The 23,190-nt window shown below is 34.9% G+C and overlaps 1 protein-coding gene across 3 annotated transcripts in view; it reads right to left on the bottom strand.

Annotated features, from left to right (window-relative positions):
• Nucleotides 1-23,190, bottom strand: part of DIAPH3 (diaphanous related formin 3) — a 239,336-nt gene that overhangs the window by 132,824 nt on the left and 83,322 nt on the right. For all 3 annotated transcript variants that reach the window (XM_080575719.1, XM_080575717.1, XM_080575718.1), the window contains 3 exons: nucleotides 7,460-7,555; nucleotides 6,416-6,510; nucleotides 175-276 (listed from right to left, as the gene is read on the bottom strand). In XM_080575719.1, the coding sequence (XP_080431845.1) occupies nucleotides 175-276; nucleotides 6,416-6,510; nucleotides 7,460-7,555 (293 nt within the window). The remainder of the gene's footprint in view (nucleotides 1-174; nucleotides 277-6,415; nucleotides 6,511-7,459; nucleotides 7,556-23,190) is intronic.

Here is a 23,190-nt window from a genome sequence, read left to right as displayed (position 1 = left end):
GATCCACAGGTATGTCCACTAAAAGTACTTACACTTTTTTTTTTTCTTTTTCTTTTTTACTATGCCACCTCTTCATATTTAGGAAAAAGAAGCTGTTATTGCTTCATTATTACTACTTTAAAACTGTATTTCAGGCAAGAAAATTAAAAATAGCGTTAACAAAAAAGAACTCACCACAATTCCAAACTGCTCTGGTTCAGACAAATTATTATACTCGCTCTTGAACTTGGACAACGTGTTCAGTTGTTCTTGTTCCGGAAGATGTTTTATTAAATTCTATCAAAAGAAAAGGAAGGAGGCTTATAAATCTCATATTCTGCATTTCTTTCATAATTGCAGGTAAATGGTGTTACTTATGTATCGCTAACATATACTCCAAAGACAACACTCCTGTCCCGAAGTTGACATAAAGTAAATAGGCAACCCACAAATTCATGTAACCAAGTGTAAAAAGCAAATTATTAAATGCCAGTATCTTCCGCTGATTCTTTCAACGTACATGTTTCTGTTGTCTTTTACTAAATACCATTTTGTAATGAGTATGTTTGATAGGCACTGTGTAAACAAAACAAAATAAGTAAATAGGACAGGGAAGGCAGAATACGAATTTCAACTGTAACGTACCTAACTAAAGGATGGTAAGAATGATTAATGCTAGACAAAAAATATTTTGAGAACGGATAATTTATTTTCTAGTATTTCAGAACAAAAGCAGACTGTAAGGTGATGACAGGTAAAGCAATGCCTGTATCTACAAAAGCTTAAACCCATTAAACACTACTTAGCATGCAAACTTTCCAGAAGTAGAATTTCAAAGGCAGGACTCAGCTTCAGCTGAATTCAGGAGTCCATATAGGAAGCTTAGGCACTTACGTGAATGCCTTGTGAACTCAAGTAAAAGTCTAAACATGACACCTTCATCTGATCATCTAAGACGACTTCAGACTCCCTGGAGCTTCCAGAGGACTTTGGCACCTCTGCTTACATATAGTCATCTGCATTTAGGCACCTGAATCCCACTTAAATTACCAGGTAGGTAGTAGGTAGACTGACAATGGCTATTCTGAGCAAGTTCTGAAAGGACAGAGCTCCTCAAATATCCAGTTGGGGTATAAATTTAACAGGCAGTAGCTTAGTTCTCTCCCTTCCCAAGATGACTGCTGTAGCTACTATCAGGGTTCCTGTAGCCTGCTCTCTTTCTAACCTCACAAATCCTGTTTTCCTGGTTACACAGTCGCAAAGCTTCCATCCTAGTAAGAAAACAAGAAAGATTGTTTTCTTACTTAAAACACTCCCTGGCCTACTGCTAAGGTCACTCCTCTGAGCTGAAGTAAAGATGCAATCCTGCTAACACTGATTCAAGTTGGGCAAATACAGCTGTACCACTACCTACTACCATATTTTCAAGAACAGATCGGAAGGACTAATTGTAGCACTTTCCCATTACTCTGTGGAAAGGCAGATGCTTAAGTCAAAATCTGTTTTATTACTCTGCAAGTAAATAGCTTTATTGCTATACAATCAACAAAATAACTTAGTCAAGTTGGTGAACAGGATCTCCCTCTGATAGTCTTAAAAAAAAAAAAAACACTAATTCATCTGGAATCAAAAATAATTTCTTCTTCTATAGAAGAAATTCAGCCATTTAGGATATACAAATTAGATCCCTGGGGCCAGAGAGATGAAAAGTCATGCCTACTCTTTGCATAACATATTTGCCTAATTTAAGAAGAAATAATTCAACTCTAGTACCCACCAAAGTAGCCCTACACCAGTAGGTCAAACAGCAGCTTTATGCTATCTTCAAACTCCCTGTTAGCTAGTTTCAAAGTGAGTCATATGTGCAATAGTAACTTTGGATTACTATAGATATTCCTCTTGTTAAAGAATGAAAATACTAGATTTGTAATTCCAGTATACATATATCCAAAGTATTAATGTTTTTTAAAACCCACTTGAACACTTTGTTTTATACTTCTTTTAGTTTTCCTATACTCAATCTCTTAGCTCTTGTACAATCACCATTTTATGGTAGTTCAGCATTTATCAAACCTTTTTTCTGATAGATAAGAACTAGACAGTACTTCATCACTGCTCTGTTTTAGTGTAAAAATAGTCGCTATTTTAAGAACTGAAACCCTACTTTGATTCTAAGGACTAAGGTAAGTAATTTGTTTTAAAGCATTTTGTGTCATCCAGTGTAAGGACAATATAGTTTATCAAGAAAGTAAAGTCAGCAAATAAAAGAAGAAAAGGTAGACTTATGTGCAAGGACCAAAATAACCAAAGAAAGAGTAAATGATAGTTAAAGAATGAACTGCTTCAACAGACACTCCACTCTCAGATAAAGATTTTGGTAGAAAAAAGGAAACCAGTAAAAATGCAGGAATGATGAAGCTTAAAATAATAATGCAAAGTTAAATTTTATGGATCTGGTTTTGGACATGGCCAGACTAACTTTCAGCATGAAGAATTTATGATACTAGTCATATATATCCTTGCTGTTATTACAATTGGAAAACATTTTTGAAAAAAAAAAAAAAAAAAAGCTACAAAAGGCTACATCTATTAATTATGAATTAAGATGTCCAGCACTAAATCTATAAAATTCAGCAGACATCAAAGGGCAGAGAGATTCTGAGTGTAAAAGGCACATTTTAAATTATGTTTTGATAACCTACTTATTTCTGTCTTGATATACACATAAGTTATTACCAATACTTTAAATATACTACAACTCCTTAATTTTTATTGAGATTAAAAGGTCATTGTTTGATGATAAAATAATTTTCACATGTAGAAAGACCGATCACAAAACTTTTCAAAAAGAGAAACAGTCAAGTGTTATATGAATGTTTTCAATATTGAACACCAGAGGAAAAAAATCGAAGCAGCAGCTGGTATCAAAGCAGCTTTATGGTGTTCAGATAAAGCTTTTGAACTACTAGAGATGAAATACATTTTGAATATCAAACAGAGAATAAGCAGGAGAAAGAATTTTGACTAAGTCACGGGAAACATTCCGATAATTAGTCAATGACTATTTGGATTACAGCAAAAATTTTGGAATTTTAATGTCTTTCAGAAGTATATTTAAATTCTAACAGGAGAAGGGAGAGGAGCAGGATGGAGAGAGACATAAATCAGACATTTTACTTATGCACTCTGTATAACAAAAAGGTAGGATTAAGGACAACTTTCCAACTTCAGAAACTGTGACATTAAGATATACTGGGCAATATTTACCGCTAGACAAAAAAAAAAAAAAAAAAGATGAAGATGAGAAATTTCTGAAAAGGAGAACCACCAAAATATTTAAGGTATCATATAAATACATAAAAACAGCCACATGCTTATAAACCTATGTATGCTTTTGCTCTTCTCAGAATAACGAAATACACAGAACTACATCTTCATTGTATATCCAAACCCCACACTTGTTTAGGATTTTAAAAGCAGACATACTAAAAGAGACATACAGATGGATATTTTCATTTATTTAGTAACCTCAGCATAGGTTTACTAAAGGGGAATACTAGATTTCTAAGGCAATGAGACACACGATTCAACCACTTTCAAAGGAAGATAGGTGTCTAAGTGCTTTTTGAGGTTTGAACTTAGATGGGACCGTTCTCAAAGACATTACTGAACTGCTTTATCCAGAAACAAGAAGCTTGGATAAAGCCATTTGACAGAAATGATTACACCCAAACTTGCAAAGTAAATTTGGAGCCTAAGTCCCACTGAATTTTCCATTTCATTTGGGCTTGATAATGTGTAATCACATTAAAAAAAAAAAAAAAAGTGCCCTGCCATCATCTAGTAGCACGCCTTGATATATTTATAACTTTCATACGGGATACCGTGAGCACTACTGCTTCTATGCTACTACACTGACTTTTAGTCAGTCGCAGCAGCTGGTAACCTCATTATCTTCTTGTAGGACATTATTCCTTACCTCACTTTTGGTCCTTCAACTTCTCTCATCCTTTTCTTAAATAAGATTGTCCCCTCCCCTCCAAAACCAAACACAAAAGGGCTCAAACACTAACTTGTCCAAAAGATTGTAGACTCTCATTTTTGATCTCAAAAATGCCTAAGGATACAAAAAATGTTTTGCTTTCTTTGAATTACATACAGGGAAATTATCAAGATGTCAGTTTTTCATAATATTGATATATAATATCTATTTTAGAAAGGTTGCTTCACAGTATTATTAAGGATGTAATATCATTAAGAAGCTGAATTTTCACCACTGAAAAGAGTGCTAAGGTCAAACAGCATGAAAGAGAGCTTCAGAGAAGACATGGAAACTCTGAGACAGGTCAGACTGAACATAACAGTGTAGCATATTCTACCTCTCAGATTGTCATGCGGTTCTACAGAATCTCAGCTATTACCCCACATATATATTTTATATACATAAAGAGACACATCATGCATCTTCTAAGCATGAAGACAACCTTGAAAAAGAAAAGGGATGTAAGCACAAACTAGCATAAACAAGGAGCTCTAAGGCATAAACTACTCTGTTCATCCTAATAACCTTAAAGCAATAGATAGTTTCAGTGGCAATATTAACTGCATCTTGATGTTCCATTTTCCAACAAAATGCAAAGAATTACACAATGATATATATATGCAGTCACTGGAGATGATGGCTCATGTTTCTTCTTTCAAGTATATCCTAAGCAAAACATCCCATCCTGCAAATCATTCAGTAGACAAACTCCCTTTAAAGGAAAGTGAAGTCTAAATAGCTCAGCAGAGTCTAAAGATCTTTGAAATCCGAGTGATAAGATATGACACCCAAACTGCATAGTGGACAAAAAGGAACATGCTGAATATACAGTCTCCTCAGTAGGATCTTATTTTGACATTCCAATATGGTGAACATTCAGTTTGCAGGCAAAGCACGCAAAAATTAATTTTTTTTTTGACCTTTGAATCCAAATTGCTACATGTTGCAGTATGAGTCATACATTTGAATCTCAAGGAGTCTGAATGTTACAACTCATTTTATAACTCTTTTTATTATCTATATTTATTTCTTCACTAATCAACAGATCTGCAAAAAGCCTATGCTTCTAAAAATCTAACTTCATGTTTCTTGGATGTTTCAGCATGGCCTGGTGCCCATCTCTCCAACAGACTTTCAAGTATGTTGTACATGTCAGTAATCTAAATCCTCCTTAGGTAACGCCTACACTACTTTACTAGTAGATTGTTAACAATTACAACTTGACATTTAGGAGCCATAATTACAAAAATTTGAAGTTCATCACAGTATATAGGAATCCTGTCCAAAAGAAAGGCAATCTTGGTCTAAAGAAGGATCTCTGCAAATCTAATGGAGCATCATCAAGATGACTGTGGGACATGGCATACAACTGGGGGACACAGCAAAGAAGTTTAGAGAACTGCATTTGTTCAACTTTAACAGAACAAGATTCAGGGGAATTTAATGTAGTCTTCAGGTTCCCAACAGGTACCTGAAAGATATATAAAGAAGATATGATACGGCTCGTCTTGGAGTGGTGCAAACTTGGTTTGGCAACTCAAGTGCCAAAAAAAGAAAATTCCAGCTGGATAAACAAGAAAATGTTTTTCACTATAAGGGTAGTCCAACACTGGAAAATATATCCAGAAAGACTGTGCAATCTCCACCCTCGGAGATGCTCAAAACCTAATGGGGAAAGATCCTAAGCAATCTGCTCTAGTTGACCTGGCTATGAGACAAGATTGGACCAGACGACCTCCAGACATTTTTCCAAATGATTTTTCCCATGGTTCTAGAATAAAGCATTTGTATTAGAATTAGTTTTATGGAATTCTTCAACTTATCATCCTTTAAATAACTCTGTGAATAGAAGAACATAAGGAACTTTGAGTATCTTTTGTCTCCACACAGAATCATACTTTGAATAAAATAATATGGAAAAGAAAAACACTATCCAAATAAGCTCTAAGGAAGAAATGTGGTCACTGTGGATGTCCTAAGGCAAGATTCTAAGTAAGAGGAAAGAGAGGAGAGAGAGTAGAAGAAAATATCCCTTTCCACCTAGTTTTCAACGAGAACAAAAGATTTGTGCAGCTGAGCCTGAGGTAAAAACAAATTTAAAAAGAAAATATAGTAACCAGGGAACAAACATAAGCTGTTTGAATATACAAACAAAAATAAAATCAATTTAGGTTTAGATAATAGGAATACAGAAAGTAGAGAACATCAACTCAGCTACTATCATAAAAAATAGCTTTACAAATATAAAAAGAACTAGAGTTCACAGAAAAAAATAACTCTTGCAGTGATTTAATAGTCAAACAGTGTACATTAAGAGGCTTTTTAGGCACAGTTTTCTATTTGATGAGAAGCTTACCCTGAAATACTGGGATTTCAAGTGTCAAATTTCCTTACCTGAATCATGGACTCTGACAGCTGTGTTTCATCTACTTCCAGTATCATCATTTTGATTTCCTCATAAGGCACTCGGAAAGATCCAAGGAAAATTGCTGAAATAAATATTCAACCCACAATTAAAGAAAACAACAAATTATTTCTTCTTACAAAACATCAATTATATAGGCTATAGCATCTAAAGGTCAACAAACAATACACAAATTTGCATACGAGATAACAATTTAAAGTGTATTTTTATTTACTGTTCTCCAGTAATTCCAGCTTTCTCCATCCATTTGTCATGTATAACATCTAGCATCAAAGAACACTTAGTGACAAGTCTACTCTCAAGGACAATTATTGCCACCACAGTATTTTGTACCAAGATGACAGTTACGCTTTTTTCTTCAACGGTCTCATTAGTGCTTTCTCACAAAAAAAGCAGCTCGAGAAAATTACCACTACCAAAACCATATAAGCAGTTTATATATGTATATATATATATTTTTTTCATATAAACCTGTTTATTTCTTCACCATTACCAAATCAGTTCTTATTTTATTTCTGCCTGCCTTTAGTTACCTACTCATTTTACCATTCTCCTCTGCCAAAACTTTGGCATCTTTATTTGTGTGTTATTGTGCAGTACTGACTATTGCTTTCTTCTGCAAAGTGCATGAGGGTTGGCCAGACATCTTGTAGACATTATTGTCTTTATTGACTTTTTGGTTGGGTGGGCAGCAATCCTTAATGAATATGTTGAAAATAAAGACAGATAATAGATATTCAGCTGTATCCTATTGCTTAGGTATATACCTAAGGAAATAATTTCATTCTTAAATGAGAGATACTGTTTAACTGTTTTCTGTTTTTTTTTTTTAGCATATATTTTCAATTGTATCAACTTACATGTTTGAGCTTAATGCCAAGCACTACGTATATAAAGCATACTCTCACACATTTAACCAAAAAGTGGTTATGAGGCAGTTACACAGAGAGAAAGACATTTTTAATGTAACATTTATATAACGTTACTTTATCATAAAACCAAAATCTACTTACACAGATTCTGTGCAATCTTTGGGTCCAGAACTTTTAATTCCTTGATTCGTTTCTTAATCGATTTCTTTTCTTCAAAATCTTCCTCTTCTTTTTTTACTACCAAAGTAAACACAAATACACTCGCTGTTAACTTTTGATATTTAGAGAAAACATTAATGAATGCAGAACATATTTCCTGCCAAGTGTAGTCAATTCACAAAGAGAAGAACAAATCATTGAATATAAAAACAAAAAATAGTGGTTTTGTATTTAGTGCTCGTGTTCTTTAAGTTTTTGTCAGTCATATTTGTCATCATGTTAGCCTCCTAGAACAAGTTTGTTTGTTCAATATATGAATTGAATGAAGATGCTAATACTAATTGTAAGAATTGTCTGAAGACATGAAAAGAATCCTTAACATACCATTCAACTTACTTCAGTCAACCTGGCCAGGTTAACACACTGAATTGGATTTTAACAGTAACAGAGCTTAAAGAAGGTATGTGAATACCTCTCAACGTTGAGCAATAAAAGAAACAACCCCAAATTAGGTGGTTTTGTGCCCACTTTTGTCTAAACAAATAATTATCATAAACCACAGGCTCATTCAAAGACTAACATTACCTTGGAATATAAGTGAGTATATACTTATTACCTATTTTCCTTATCTCCTCCAAAAAGATGTGTTTTTTTTAATATATATGATGTAATCACCTTGTTAGAAAATAACATAAAGGCAAAGTGATTGCATAAACACACATTAACAGTGCTGGAAATTCTGGCTTATTCTTTCTTTTCAGATTATAGTTCATACAAATAGGATCTTCCAAACACATTATACAAGCTGAATTTATTTCTCATTATTTACACATTGTCATAAGAATTTTACTTAAAATAACATAGATACTTGATAATGTGTTACTAGGAAAAGAACCATTCCAGCTATTATGGAAACAAAATAAAAGACCAAAAACAAATCTTTCCTTAAATCCAATCTGCATTGGTTTTTGTTTGTTTGTTTTTTAATTCAGCACAAATCTTCACTGTTAAACATTATTCACCCAATGCATTCCTATTGTTTACCTCATTATCTAACATCTGAAATTAGTTTCCAAGCTTTACAGTATGATTGTCCTAAATTGTCACACATGCTTCAAATATCTGAGTAGAAAATATATGGTAATAAAAGTATATACCACTGTCTTCAGGAGATGGATATAAATGAGAAGGCTTGTCAGTAAGACTTGCCCTTTTGACAGTAGCCATATCAAATACTTGCCTGACTGATTACAGAATTATTAACCCCAAAATAGATAACCCAGTCTCTCTGATCTGGGAAGACATTCATCAAGCCTAACATTACCCTTGCATGCACCGAATCTTATATTTCAAATATGTATTGAACCTATTTTGTGTTTTAGTAAATGGAATTGTTAGGATTACAATTTCTAGCTCATTGACGATTCCTGACAAAACCAGATGTAATATGAATTACCAGGAACATCTCCCTAAATTGGAATGACTTCTGTGGATTTTAAGAGAGAGCTTTGACAGCTATGACATTCTTAAAAAAATATGTATTTTTCTAAGCATAATAAATTTCATTCATGATAGGAAAACAGACTAAATGATGTCTTGATGTCTCTTGATGTCTTTGAGCTGTGTTGTCCAGTATTACTATTACCGAAGAGATAAGAACTTAAAGACCTCACAGAGTGATTGAACGAACTGGATTCTAGTCCCTTCTGAGTTGGTGGACACGCAAATTTGAATCATCTTCCAAAACACTTTGAATACACTACACCTGCTAGGCAGCATGATGCTGCTTTTGAAGATAAGCCACAGTACAGAAAACAACCTGGCTTTCCAAAAGATGGAATCACAGAAGTATGACATAAAACAGTCCTTGGAAGAAGGACAGATATCTAGGGTCCGGGCAAGTGGATTACAAAAGGCACAATCCACGTTAGTTATTTTCCTTGCCCTACCCAGAACCAGTTGGCCTTGAATTTCTTCTAGCATGGATTTATTAAAGAGGTTATTATTCTCCCGTCCCAGGAAAATCAAAACACTTAGTTCACTACGCATGTGAAAACAAAGGAATAGGTTTGAACCACCCATCTGAGAACTCAACATCCTGTGCTCACAAAAGAAACAGAATGACGCTAGAGCTACAAGACAAAAAGGAGGTTGCCACTAAAATTTCATTTTTTTCTGGCCATGCTTTTAGAATAGTCCTCACTGAATCCAGAAGGATGTGTTGGGGGCTACGCATCTCAAAATCATACAACCGTTTTCTCCAGCAGTAACTTCTTACTGACTATATGCTGAAAACTGTCATTCTTAATAGTTTTGAGTTGCCTATCTAATCAATGCTGCAACTGCAGATGCCACTAGATCTGTGGCACTGGTTCTATACCATTGTTATGTCTTACTAGCCTGAACCACAATGAAAATACAGTAATAATTTATGTCTAGTCTGGAACGTGACAAGTCATTATTTTATAGGAAACAAAATAATTTCCTTAATAATCACACTAAGATTGTGAAATTACTTGAATTTACTTAAACTTGACCTGATAGCCTTGAACTAGGTATTAATAAGGGCTGAAATAGAAACATATTTACATTTTTCCCAAAGTAGAAAACAGTATCCATGCACTACAAGTCTCATAACAGAGATAATACAAAACTATACAAAACTATAACATACGAAACAAAACAAAACAAAAAAAACAGCAGTTACACACAGTTTTAACTCTCAACTTTGATATCAAGAAACAATGCTGCAAATGAACTAATTCCCTCTGGAATTTTCACCAAAGAAAAGGTTACACACAAAGTTATAGCAATACTTAAGGTATCATAACCCTAAGGAAAAATATATAACTTACTCTAGGAACTCATGCAGGTATTGTATGCAGTTATACAATTATGCAACAAACTAAATTACTGCAAACTTACATGATACTTCTTCAGGAGAATTCAGGTCACATCCTAATGTTGTTGCCAGCAGAAAGAAGCAAAGCATACATATTACTTGTTTTCCCCATAGGAAATATTGTACTTTCCAATGACAACTCTGATACTTACTACTGCCTCTAGAAAATTTTACCTAGTTTGCTGACTAATTTATAAGAGAGAGGGGAAAAAAAAAAAAAGAGAGAGAGAGAGAGACAAAATTACTACCTATTTCTATAAAGGAAAAAAGAGGAAAAGCCCGCTAGGAAAAAGAAAAAAATATAATTAAAAATTGAGTAGAATATCTGAACAGGTGAAGTAAATGTCTAGATTATAAAAAAAGTAAGTAATTAGACTTTTACTTGGGGAGGGCACTGGAACAGGGAGGAAAGCATATAGAAGATAGAAAAGATAGAAAATGGGAAACTTCTGCTAACACTGGAAAAAGAGAAAGCAGCCTACTGAGAGTGGGCAGCTGCTACAGAAAGGAGGTGGCTATCGAGGAAAATAGCAATGAGACATTCTTGTTCTACAAAGAGAACAATCAAACCAGGGGATATCAAAATGTACATCCAGCTCTCATGGCTCCTGAAGCTGGACCATCATATTAAACCATTAACTTATTTCAAAATCAGATGTCTTTTTTCAGGTATTATGCAACTAGACGGTAATGTTAGGCATCAATTACTGTACATCCCCACATATTCTGTCTATATTCTACACCTATTATACTGTATGCATACGCATGGTCCCAGCATCAGACCTATATCATCTTTAGCCAGTAGCACCTCATCCGATGCTCCAACTGCTCTGACTTCTGAGGCTGGGAATCAGAATGGTATAAACAAGCAGACTTCATTGCACACCCTTCACAGTTCCAACCATAGTTCGTTATCTCCACAGTTCCACATCCTTACTAGTGTAACACCAAAATTAACAGTTCTGAATGTGCAGGCGAACAAATAGCTCAAATGAGTTTTAGCTATTAGAAAGGTTGCTTTTTATTGTCTCTTTCAAATGTCCATCCATATACACATTCAACTGTAGTCAACTCTCTCCATCTGTGGCAGCAATCGGAATGAAATCAGAGCCTGATGGGAGTGGTGAGAAGACTATTTTACAAGTATGACATTGCAGTTGGAAGCCTATAGCATAGTGTTTTATGAATATGTGGATAGAATCCTATGTGAGCTACTTTATAGATATTTTACACAAAGCTTTTCAGCCTATTTCTTCAGTATTCTAATGTACCACAAAATACCCACCTTATTAACAATTATAACCCATTAACAATAGGACGGGTATTTTGTGGTACATAGAAATACTGTAAAAATTTGTATTTGCATGAGAAAATCATTGAAGCATTATAATACATATGAGAGTTGAAGTAATTATAATATACCAATGCCTTTTCTTATAGCTCTGTAAAAGATAAAAACATCCAAAAAGGTGTTCCAAATTGTATTTATTACCTAGCTGCTTTTATACTACTTAATACAGTCTTCTTTCAACTATTTTTTGTAAATGTACATCCCATTAAATGCATGTGAATAAGTACTTCAGCTTAGAATCCTTATAGGTGCATGCATCCTGCCCACCGAAATACTGTACAATCATGGCATGAATAGGTGGAACAACATAAAAAATAAAATAACAAACAGGTAAATAAGACAGACACATCAGGTCCTTGTTTGCAAGAAGACAATGATAACTGGCACAGGCTGATTCATATGACGAGAACTAGTACACTTGCAAAAGTGATTAAACAAATAGACTTATGTTTGGGCTTTCAACCTCCTTCCTCTCTTTTATACCAATGAACTCCAGAATTTATAGTTAAGGAGTACTGCTTTGGGGAAATTCGTCAAATAGCTAAACTAAGTCATTAGGCAAGGTTTTTTAAAGCAGAAATACTGTCTTAATTTCATTATTAAAATATAAATGTAATTATACTGACCAAGCAGTTTCTAAATGATGCTAGCTTATTCAAAAAACAATGACATTAGACTCTCTGATGTCTCTCTTCCATTTTTAATGGAAGTTGATAAAATCTTGAAATAAAATTCAATTTTGAAATTATACATCTCAAGATCTAAAATCCTCTGAGCAATATGATATATATAAATCAAAAGAATCTGTTTCTTAGCTATAATCCAAATACTTGCTTGGTCCCACGCTAGAACTGAAAGTTTTAATCGAGATTGATTCAACTCCTGGAATGACATAACACTTCTCTAGTTTTCCTGTGAGAGGAAGAGAAAGGAGATAGAGATGAGCCTTCTACTACAGTGGTGCTGGCTGAAACGGGAAAATTAACACACTGATGTCCCCAGCAGTAAAGTTATTTAGTCTAGTTCCAGTAGACATATAATTCTCCTGTGATTTTCAATAGACATATAATTTTCCTGTGATTTTCAAGACCCTCCTATTTTAAGATATATTCCTACCACCAAGACTTAGCTGCTTTGGCTTACAAGGTTGACCCATCACTTCGCAGATGCTATCAAAAGCAGAATAACAAGATCTGAGTGCAGTTGCACCTGAGGTGAGCACAGATGATCAAAAAAGCACAGCAGTGTTACCTAGTATTCCATGAAACAGGATGGCTAATAACCGGCAACTCTTCCTTTCTGGGTCTATTATCTGAAAGGAGGTATAGAACAACACTAGAGCTGGACAATGAGACAGCACAAGTCAATAAGTACAACAAGGCAACTGAAATTGCAAGATTCAGTTACCAAAAGCGGTTAGAACCAGAGCTAGACTGCTGCACTTGAAAACCTCTTCAGACAAATAACTATGTCCTGTTGGATCCAAAGTCAACTTCTTCCATGGATCAAGAATATACAAAGGAAAAAGTAAAAGAAGAAGTCTTCTTGTACAAGAACAATAACTTGCTTCCTTGCAAGTCTTCATACATTTGCATTTCAGAGGCTGTCCAATTCACAAGCAAAGTCTTTTCATTTAATAATCCTCAATAGATTGGTCTTCCATGCATTTGTGTAATTTTTTATATCTGATAAACTGAAGTCCTTCAGCACAGAGTTCCCATTCTTAATTATGCACTATACAAAGAAAGATTTCCTTTTATTTGTCTCCATAATCTTGATCAGTTTTGCTGTATCTCTACTATATCTTTTAATAGCAAGAAGAAACGAAACCATATAAAGTACGTACGATGCAGCAAAGCTTGGAGTTATACAGCGATGCATTTTTTTCATTATTTTGTTTTCCTTTCCTAACAGCTCCTAAAATCCTACTTACTTTTAACCATTACTGAGATAGAGAAGACCTCACCAATGTATCAGCCATTAATTAAATTGTTAACTAATTCTACCCTTTATTAATATTTTTCTACAATATGTCCACCATGGATATCAACTTCCATAATCACAGATCCTCAAACAGCTCATGATCCTTTTTAAAAACTGTCACTGCATTTGCCAAGTGCTTCCTTTCCTGTGACACTGGCATGAGTTCAAACTACAGTTTACACAGAACAGTTAATAGCTCAGCCTTCGAGCTGCTTCATCCTTCAGTTCCATTAGAGTTCTTGGGTGAATACCCCATGGTCCTAGCAATCTGTTCTGTCCATCTTATTGGTCTATTCTAAAAGTTCTACTGACAGCGCAAGTTGGGATAGAACCTCCAATGCAACGCTTCCCCCAACATCCTCCCCAAAAAACTAATTTGTAGACAGCTTCACTATTGGATAAATTGAAATAATTTTAATCTTTAGCATTTGGAAGTGGGAAAGAGGGGTGTTAGTCAAAGTTTCTTTTCTTTTTCTTTGGAAGACATATTAAAATCGGTAATTCATACTTTTCTATTGCATTGTTATTAAAGTCTTTCCCCATGCTCAAATTTCACTAGTATGAAAATTTTAACACCTTATCTCTAATTCAGTAAAGCAGTAAGAATTAGAAGAGCACTGGAAACGTGCTGAAGCCACTGAAATTTAAATATAATCACACTGTTAAGCAAATCTGAATGAAGAAGGGAACTTTCAAAGATGTGGCTTATGCGCTCATCCATCTTCTGTAATATATGTTAAGCAGCATTAATGTACCGCAGTATTTCCCTACCTATGCTATGTTGTTGGTTGCAAGTAAGACTATTAGTTGAAAAAAAATGTGTGTGTTTTTTTTTTTAATCCTCTCATGAACAATTCATTATTTCCCTTGATGTCAAAACTCTCTCAGTTTCACTAAATGGCTTCCAGAAGTTGGACAATGACTTATTTCTAGGCCAAAGTCCAAGGTACAAGCTATCTTTAGATCTCCTTACAGTGATTTTTTTTTTCAAATTGTTATTCTATTTATCATCATTTATTTACAAAAGTAAAAATGCCTTTTAGCCATTCATATCTTTATTCACTGTACCGTCAAAAGTAATTTTATGATAATATATATGTTTCTAACCCTTGACTTTCAAAGACTCAAAGTCTGGACTGAGCATAAACCAATGTAAATCTTTTTCTCTTCAGTTTCTTGTACAACAGTCATGCCTGTTTGATTGAGTGAAGCTTTTAATTCAAAAGCACGTACTTGAAAGGTTAACCTGATGACTATGTTTAAGCAGGCCTCAGGACTTACTGAGTCTTACTTACTGAGGACTTACTGACAAAATAGCTATCCTTGTCTTACAGACTGAAGTATAAGCTTATCATACAATCATAAAATAGCCCAGGCTGGAAGGAACCTCAAAAAGATCATGTAGTCCTACCTTTTGCTTATGTTTTGTAGGTTCTTAAGAACAAAGAAGTAGATAAAAGCATCACATGTTTTTCAAACATCGCTAATATTATCTAATTCTGTTAACGCTCCAGTAGAAAACAAGCTGTAACAAGCAATTTCAAGAGGAAAGCAAGACCACAGTTATAACTCATTGCACAAACTTACTTGCTAAGTTACCTTCAAATTATTATTTTATCAGTGTCATTATTACTTTATCAGCATCTGATCGATAAGATCCTTGAAGTAATGCCCTCCAATCCAACAAGACTCTGAAGACAGAAAATCTCCAAAGCACTTCCTAAGGCCAGAAAACAAATGCCTGTACAAAAAAAAGATTCACAGTACAAAGTATTTTAAAACTCTAGTTTGTCCTCCTGAGTTCTGCAAAGTCCTTCTCTCTTCAGTTTAGCTGTCTCTTGCTAGAGCAATTTCCTCTTGCCATTACCTCTCTCCCTTATTCCCCTTGAAGTCAGTGTCAAGTTTCCCACTATAAGCACTTCACGGAAGTGAGAATTCAAGCACCTGAAGTCTGCAATTTTACAAGTTTTCAGCTGTGGACACACAAAACAGAATGCAAAGGAGGGGCAAAGAAGTAATGATATTAATAACTATGTACAGCACAGAGCACAGCAACAAGGGAGTTAGTGGAATTGTCCTACATTTCCCATTTAAAGCTTTTTCCCCTTAAATTTACAGTTCTTAAAATAAATAAATAAATAAATGGAAAATATGCTAGTCTGCAAAATCATCACTGAAAAGAAACCTTAATAATTATTCACTAAATTGATTTAATTAGCAAGAAAAGTTGTAATTATGACTCACACATATACCTTGAATTACAAAGCAGAAAAAAAGTCAAAAGATTTTTCAAAATAATAAAAAGACTGACTTCAGATATAAACAATTACAGCATGCAATGACCATTGATTCCATTACTTTAAATATTTTGACCTAATTCCATTCAGAGGTTTAGACAGAGGTTATCTGGCATATTTCTATTATTGTATACACCACATGCTCACCCGTTAAGACATAAATTAATATGTACTTTCTTTAAGAGACCATAAATCTCCTTTTTTGTCTTTGTTTTATGAAGTGTATATATAGAACATAAATGAATTCTTTTTTTTGTACTAGTGCCAGTCTTTAAATTTAAAGTCATATACTACTCCAACCTAAAAGATTAAAGAAATGTGGAGGATTACAGTTGTAGAGCAAGTTCCAGCAAGCTACTCAAGAAGTTTACTATGTATTAAAAGTTCAAATACATTTTCAAGCAAACTAACAAAAAAATGAATGCTTTTATTGTTCTGATAGCAATATAACAAAGCTGAAAGCATCTATTTTGAGATTTACCAGTTAGCTAGCAAAGACAGTATTTAATGTAAGTGAAATTTTTCTGTGCATATCATCTAAAAATCCTTTGGTTAAAATATACAAACCCAGCTTTTACACAGAAAAAGAAGGACAGTTCTCCTATCTAAGCCATGTTAAGCATATCTCACTTTAAATCCACATACTTGGACCACCTGACATTAAGAAAAAAATGCCATATTAACCCTAAATTTCTTTGCCCCTTTGCCCCTCTAAATTATTCTTTGCCTCACATAAATTTTCCCATCCATGTAGTTAAAAATAAATGTTTAAATTAAATGTGTCAATGTCTACTTAAAATATAAAGATTTTTGAGTATTACTTTGTATTAAGAGAACTATACAGGTCACCAGATGAAATACTGAAGCTGCAGTGTCATTACGCAGCTCACATTCGGCAGACATAGCATAACACTGCTGATAACTAAAGTGAATCCATTCCTCCTCTCCCTCACACACTCGGCTTTTCTCCTGGCTGTATATTCCTACCATTTATGACAGAGGTAGTACAGGAGTGGGGCAGGATACCTAACTAGGAGCATGAAAGAAGGTATCGGTCAGCTCTCTTCTCTTCGTCATCAATGAAGTGACGTAGCTGCCCAGCTGCACACAGAACATCACCTTGCAACCCCAGTTTAGCAGAAGTTGTCACTGGATTTGAAAAAGGCTGTTTCACCCATTTTCCTGACACTTTACACTGACCAGCATGCTTTTCTATCTGTACAGCAAATGCCAGAAGTTAGTTTTCAGTCGCACCGGTTCCCTGCCCCAGTTGAGTGCATAGCCACATAAACACTCGTGCCAAACTGAAACATGACATAAACCAAATTAATAACATTGACTAACGTTAAATTATAAGCAAAAGTTACACATCTTCAATTAAATACTACCTTCACCTTTAAGGGTATTTCTCTCAGAATATTACACTAGAATACCCTAATAAGACATTTTTTCATAATTAATTTTATCTCCTCAGCGTAAGATTTAGAACAAACCAGTACCATCTATATCTACAGTTAAGTTGAAGACTCTTCTGATAGAAAAATGATTCCTTTAAAATCTCGTCTCCTTCCTTTAAACTACGGCTTTAATTTCCCTTCATAAATTCAGGATGTGCTGTACAGTCTTACCAGCACTCAGCTCTCAAAACCATTCAGTGCTTTACTACATATCCTTGCAGATGAATGATACCTCAAGATACAAAAAAGACAACTTATACTAATAATTATGTAAAAGTCATTTCATTACAAACACACATTGTGCTCTTTTGTAACTACTTTCATTAAATTCATTTTCAAAGTATACACTATGTGTTCTGACGTTATTTTTAATTATTTTATTAACGTCTGATCACACCTTAGAACAATTCAAGATCTTTTCAACAGAGAAACAGTGGATCAGGTTTTTAATCTAATTCATCAAGTGACTGCACACAAAAAAAGACACGACAGCAACAGAGATATGGTAGTGCAAGGGCAGGAATGAATGATCTGATACAAGAGGCACAAAAAACTTACCAAGCTAGCATTATCAGTTGCCTTACATACCAAAAAGGAGGAGGCAAAACTAACCTGACAGCAGATTGATCATTAATCTATGGGAAGAAACAGCAGTACATAAGACTCCAAAATTGAACGGGCTGAGGGGAAAGAACAACCAAAATGGGATTGCTAGGGCAGAGCTAGCGTACTCTGAATGAAACTGAATGAGGAAGCCACAGTCATCAGGTGGACTTACAAGCTATGCAGACAGCAGGTGGCCAAGGACATCACAGATGAACGCACTTCCTCACACCAGCCCCTGAAGTACCTCGAACACCTGATCTCGATAGGTCATTTCTACCAACCTGAGATATCAGACATGATATCACCAGACACCAGCACATAATCAGTTAGTGTGCAATGTCTCTAGATCTTCAAGATAAGGGCATTATGCTGAATGGTAACTTTAAAGTAGCAGCAGCACACTTGCAAGTCAAATGCTTAGGTTTGAGTCTTCAGTGCACAACTGCTCACTGCTGCAGCCAGTGGAAGCTGCAAAACCTGGGAGGCAAGTGGCTATGCCAAGAGACGGGTGAACCACTGGAGATTTCCCATCCTGCATTTTGCAGCCAAGCCTCTTCCTCAAACATTACAGCGGCACTTGGTGTTCACATTTACCTTATGTGGTATATGGGGACAGAGGAGAGATGATGAAGTAAAGTAAATCTACCCTTTATTTGTAAATCTTTGCAACAGGAATACTAACTATAGTGTTGTCTAATAAATTTAAAATAGGAACTCTCATAATCCAAAGACCAGGTCATTGGATCACTGTCCACTGATACATGGAAACACAACATACACACTTTTTATATTTTTATTAAACTCTACCTTCAAAATACTGAGTTCTTTTCTTAAAGATGCATTCACATGTTAAGTGTGCCAGAACCTCTCTGATCTAGTTGATTGGAACCAATCTCGAGTTTAAATTTACTCATGACTATTTTATCCTGTTCCTCTTGGTTTAAACAGTTCTTTTCCCATCCTAATGCTCTTTTTCTAAAAGAAAAAGAAAACATCTTAGTGCTACACATGATCTTTGCTTCCTCTTAATTAAAGAATTCAAATCCATTTTAATCCCTTCAACTGATGTTACCAGCAGTCTCTATGCATCTGTGATTTAATCTGTCTCAGGTCTGGAACAGCAGAAGTGAAAAATCATGTTACAAAGCATGAATTGCAAAGATATTAATGACAAAATTTCCCTACTGGAAACAGTTCTATGAAATCCAGAATCTGTTCTGCTCTTTTCCCCTTAACCTTTTTTTTTTTTTGGGGGGGGGGGGGTCAACAGCTGATACATACACACATACATGCGCATAAAGGCCAAGTAAAAGTAAACAATTCTAGTGCTAACCTAAAGCCTATGTTCAAATCCAGGCATAAGCATCTCCTCATTTAGGCTCTGATACCCTGACAACAAGGAAAAGCAAGCTCTATGTCCCACTCTTATAACGTAAAATGCATTTGAATGGACCAGTAAAGAGTTAGTTTACTTCAGACAGCTTCTTTCTCAGATGATTTATTACAAGTTTTCTGCTTTCCTGTGGCACACATGTACACTTGCTCTCATGCTCTCCATTCTCAGACACCACTGGTACTCTCCCACTTTGCAAGAAGTCAGTCAGCTACTGTAGTTTTCCATAAGGTATTAACAAATGGGCACTAGCGAGGCTAAACAAAGATAGTAAGAAACGTTTTAATGACTGCTGCAAAAGTTTAACAAAGCAGTTACTACATGTTCAACCTATCCCACTGTAGCTGCTTTTCTCATCCTGCTGTCTGTATCCACCCATCTCCTACCCACTTCCTCCCAGCATCAGATACAGACCCTTTGGACTGTGTACTATGATACTGAATACCAGGCAAAGGAAGCAGCATTTGGTAACATGAACAAGCAACTAAACATATTGAAATTGCTGTTATGTACCAAAGTTCTGTTGATACCTATTAGCAAAATTATAGGTTAAGGTTTCTGTAGAAAAAGTCCTATGGTTCTTACTCTGTTGATCATGTATGCAGTTTGAATATCTTGAGATGGCTTGAAATGAACATACAAGATCTTTCACAATTGATGGACTTAAAACAGCAAAATTTGCCAATCATACTTAAGTTTTTGGCTTTGTTCCAAATTTTAACTTAATTCTGTAACTACTACTCATTTACCTTTTTACCTGTGATACCTCCTTCAACTTGCTAATGCCTTCAAAGTCGGACATCACCAAGTTCATCTCTCTTCATATATGCAACACATCATTTAGAGACTATATAATAAATACATATTCCCCAAACTGATCCTTCAGAAACTTCACAAATAGCCTCATAGTCCTATATATCCTTTTTCAATATTCCGTATCTCATCTTGAACCTACCTATTTTTACAGATCTGTGCTGATCCTACTTTTCATTAATGTTAGTACAGTGGCAATCCTACTGCAGTCCACAGAGGTTAAACCTATCAAATTTACTTTGCTTAAAAAAATTATCATCTTCTTGAAAGAAATCAAATTCTATCAACTGTCTGGCATATGTTATTATTCATGTGCTGAATCTGTCCCCCTCATTTTTTATATTCACAGAATCATAGAATGGTTTGGGTTGGGAGGGACCTTAAAGATCACCTACTTCTAATCCTTTGCCATTGCCAGTGACACCTCCCACCAGATCAGGTTGCCCAAAGCCCCATCCAGCCTGGCCTTGAACACTTCCAGGGACGGGGCATCCACAGCTTCTCTGGGCAACCTGTGCCTGTGCCTCACCACCCTCACAGGAAATTCTTCCTCATATCTAATCTAAGTCTACCCTCTTTTAGCTTAAATCTATTACCACCTATACTACCACTACACTTCCTGATAGATGGTCCCTCCCCAGCTTTCCTGTAGGCTCCCTTTATGTACTGGAAGGTCTCCCCTGAGCCTTCTTTTCTCCAAGCTGAAATACTTCAACCCTCTTTGCTGCTCTTCATGAGAGAGGTGCTCCACTCCTCTGATCACCCTCCTGTCCCTCATCTGGGCTCCCTCCAACAGGTCCACATCTTTCTTATACCGGGGGGCCAGAACTGAACACAGTATTCCAGGTGGGGTCTAATGAGAGTGGGGTACAGGGAGATTTGTGGCTAATACAAAGATGTGTGACCATGTAGAAAAGAAATACTCTTATTGTATAATAAAAAATAATTTTAAAATCTTGGTAAAAGGTAAAGTAATTGACTCTGTGTGCTAGACTGATTATTCAGAATCTCTTAATATAGAAGCTGCATCATCATCAGTTTCATAAAACTATAGCACAGGCTTTGAAGAACAAGAATTCAAGAAGCTTTAATGATAAGAGCTTTGTTACGTGAATTACTAAAAGTATTAGAAGTTTTCTGAAGAGAGTTTTGCGTGTATGCTAATCAAGAGGTCTTCTAATATTTAGCCTAAAATTGTATTCACAATATGTGTCTGATATGCTAGCTTTGGTAGGTACACTGGATTTCCTATTACCCATTTTTAATGCAGAATTACATTTCCTTTTTCAACATAAGAGATTAACATTTGCAGTGAAGCTGCACTCAGTTTTATAGTACGGTGTGACAGCCAATGACGATGAGAATTGACTTGCAATTGACTTATACAAAAGGTACTAAGCCCTTTTTTCCCACCAAAAATAAATATTAAAACCCTCAGTATTGCCTTGCTGTAACCACATTGCTATCTTCACTAAAAAAATGTTATACCTCATTTCTAACAAATGCAATGGAATGGATTTCTGAAAACTAATAGACAATTTAATAGAGAAAAAGAACAGCTCTATAGTATAAGCTAAATCCACTGTCTTGAAGTGCACAAGCAATCCGAATATTAGGCTGAAACAAAATGCACCTTCAGCCAACATTTTTCATTGCTAAATCAAGAGCTGTCTATCAGCACATTTGTTTGTGTGGTCTCATTACAGAATACTGCCTCGATCTCAAACGTCATAGTAAAGAATGCGGAGAGCATAACTGTATCTACTTAACCTTCATCAACCAGCATTCATGCACCCTCATTAATTTTTTTCATCTCACTTTCAAGCATGACATGGCTCATACCAGAACAATAACTTGCTGATAATTGTTCAAGACAACAGCTGGACAGGAACAGTGCAGAGGTGAACTTTCTTATAGATTATAAGGTGCCTCAGTGAATTACAATTAGTTTAAAAGTCATCTGTCCTGTTCAACAGCTTTGAAAAGAAGACATTTCATTAGCAACTAAAGAAATCCTAACATATTTTAGGCTTTAATGACCCAATTGCATTGTACTTTCTAAGAAAAGAATTTCTGAGGATCACATGACAAATTTTCAAATGTTTGAGCTCACATCTCAGTAAGAGATGTAATATTTATGAAATTACATCATGTGATATAAACTGAAGGAGCTTAATTTACCATTCATTATCATCTAATAAAATAACAATAATAATTTATACATCTTCCAAATTACATACCACCTTTACAAAACACTCTGATGGTAACATTACTGTATTCTCTTGAAAGAAAATCAGTATCATATTTAAATGGGATATACAAAAATTCAGATCATCAAATACACAATGCTAAAAAATGACAAAAGTAAGCAACTAAACATATAGTTGTATAGTTGCATTCCAAAACAAGCAAAAGGAAGATAGAGTTCTTGGTTCTCCTAGTATTTTTGTTTCATTGATGGACTAAAAAAAAATAAAGAAGCTATCTCCCATATCTGGAGAAACATTATTTCTTAAAACATATTCACAGCTGGAAGGCTGCCTTCATGATAAAAATGCATGATTTCTTATTATTCAGTGACAGATAACTGCAGCAATTACTAGGTCTGTATTTTTTTTTTGCTACAAAAAAAAAAAAAAATATATATATATATATGAAGAAGTCCAGTGACAAAAGAAGAGCTACAAAACAGATTTCCAATATTCAGAATCTTTTTTCAAATGCAAAAATATTGTAATGGAAGGTCCATCAGAAACCTATATGCTGCCCAAACTCTTCACGTGGGAAGAAGCTAATACATGGGACTGCAGCAAAAGCTAGTGACACACATTTATACAGAACGTAATTAGCTAAGAAAAAAAAGTAATCTTTTTTTTTTAATAAAAAAAAAGGGAAGGAAAAAAAAATAAAA

Source organism: Anser brachyrhynchus (assembly GCF_964034855.1).
Source record: "Anser brachyrhynchus genome assembly, chromosome: 1".
Classification (NCBI taxonomy): domain Eukaryota; kingdom Metazoa; phylum Chordata; class Aves; order Anseriformes; family Anatidae; genus Anser; species Anser brachyrhynchus.
This window is presented reverse-complemented; position numbering and strand designations above follow the sequence as displayed.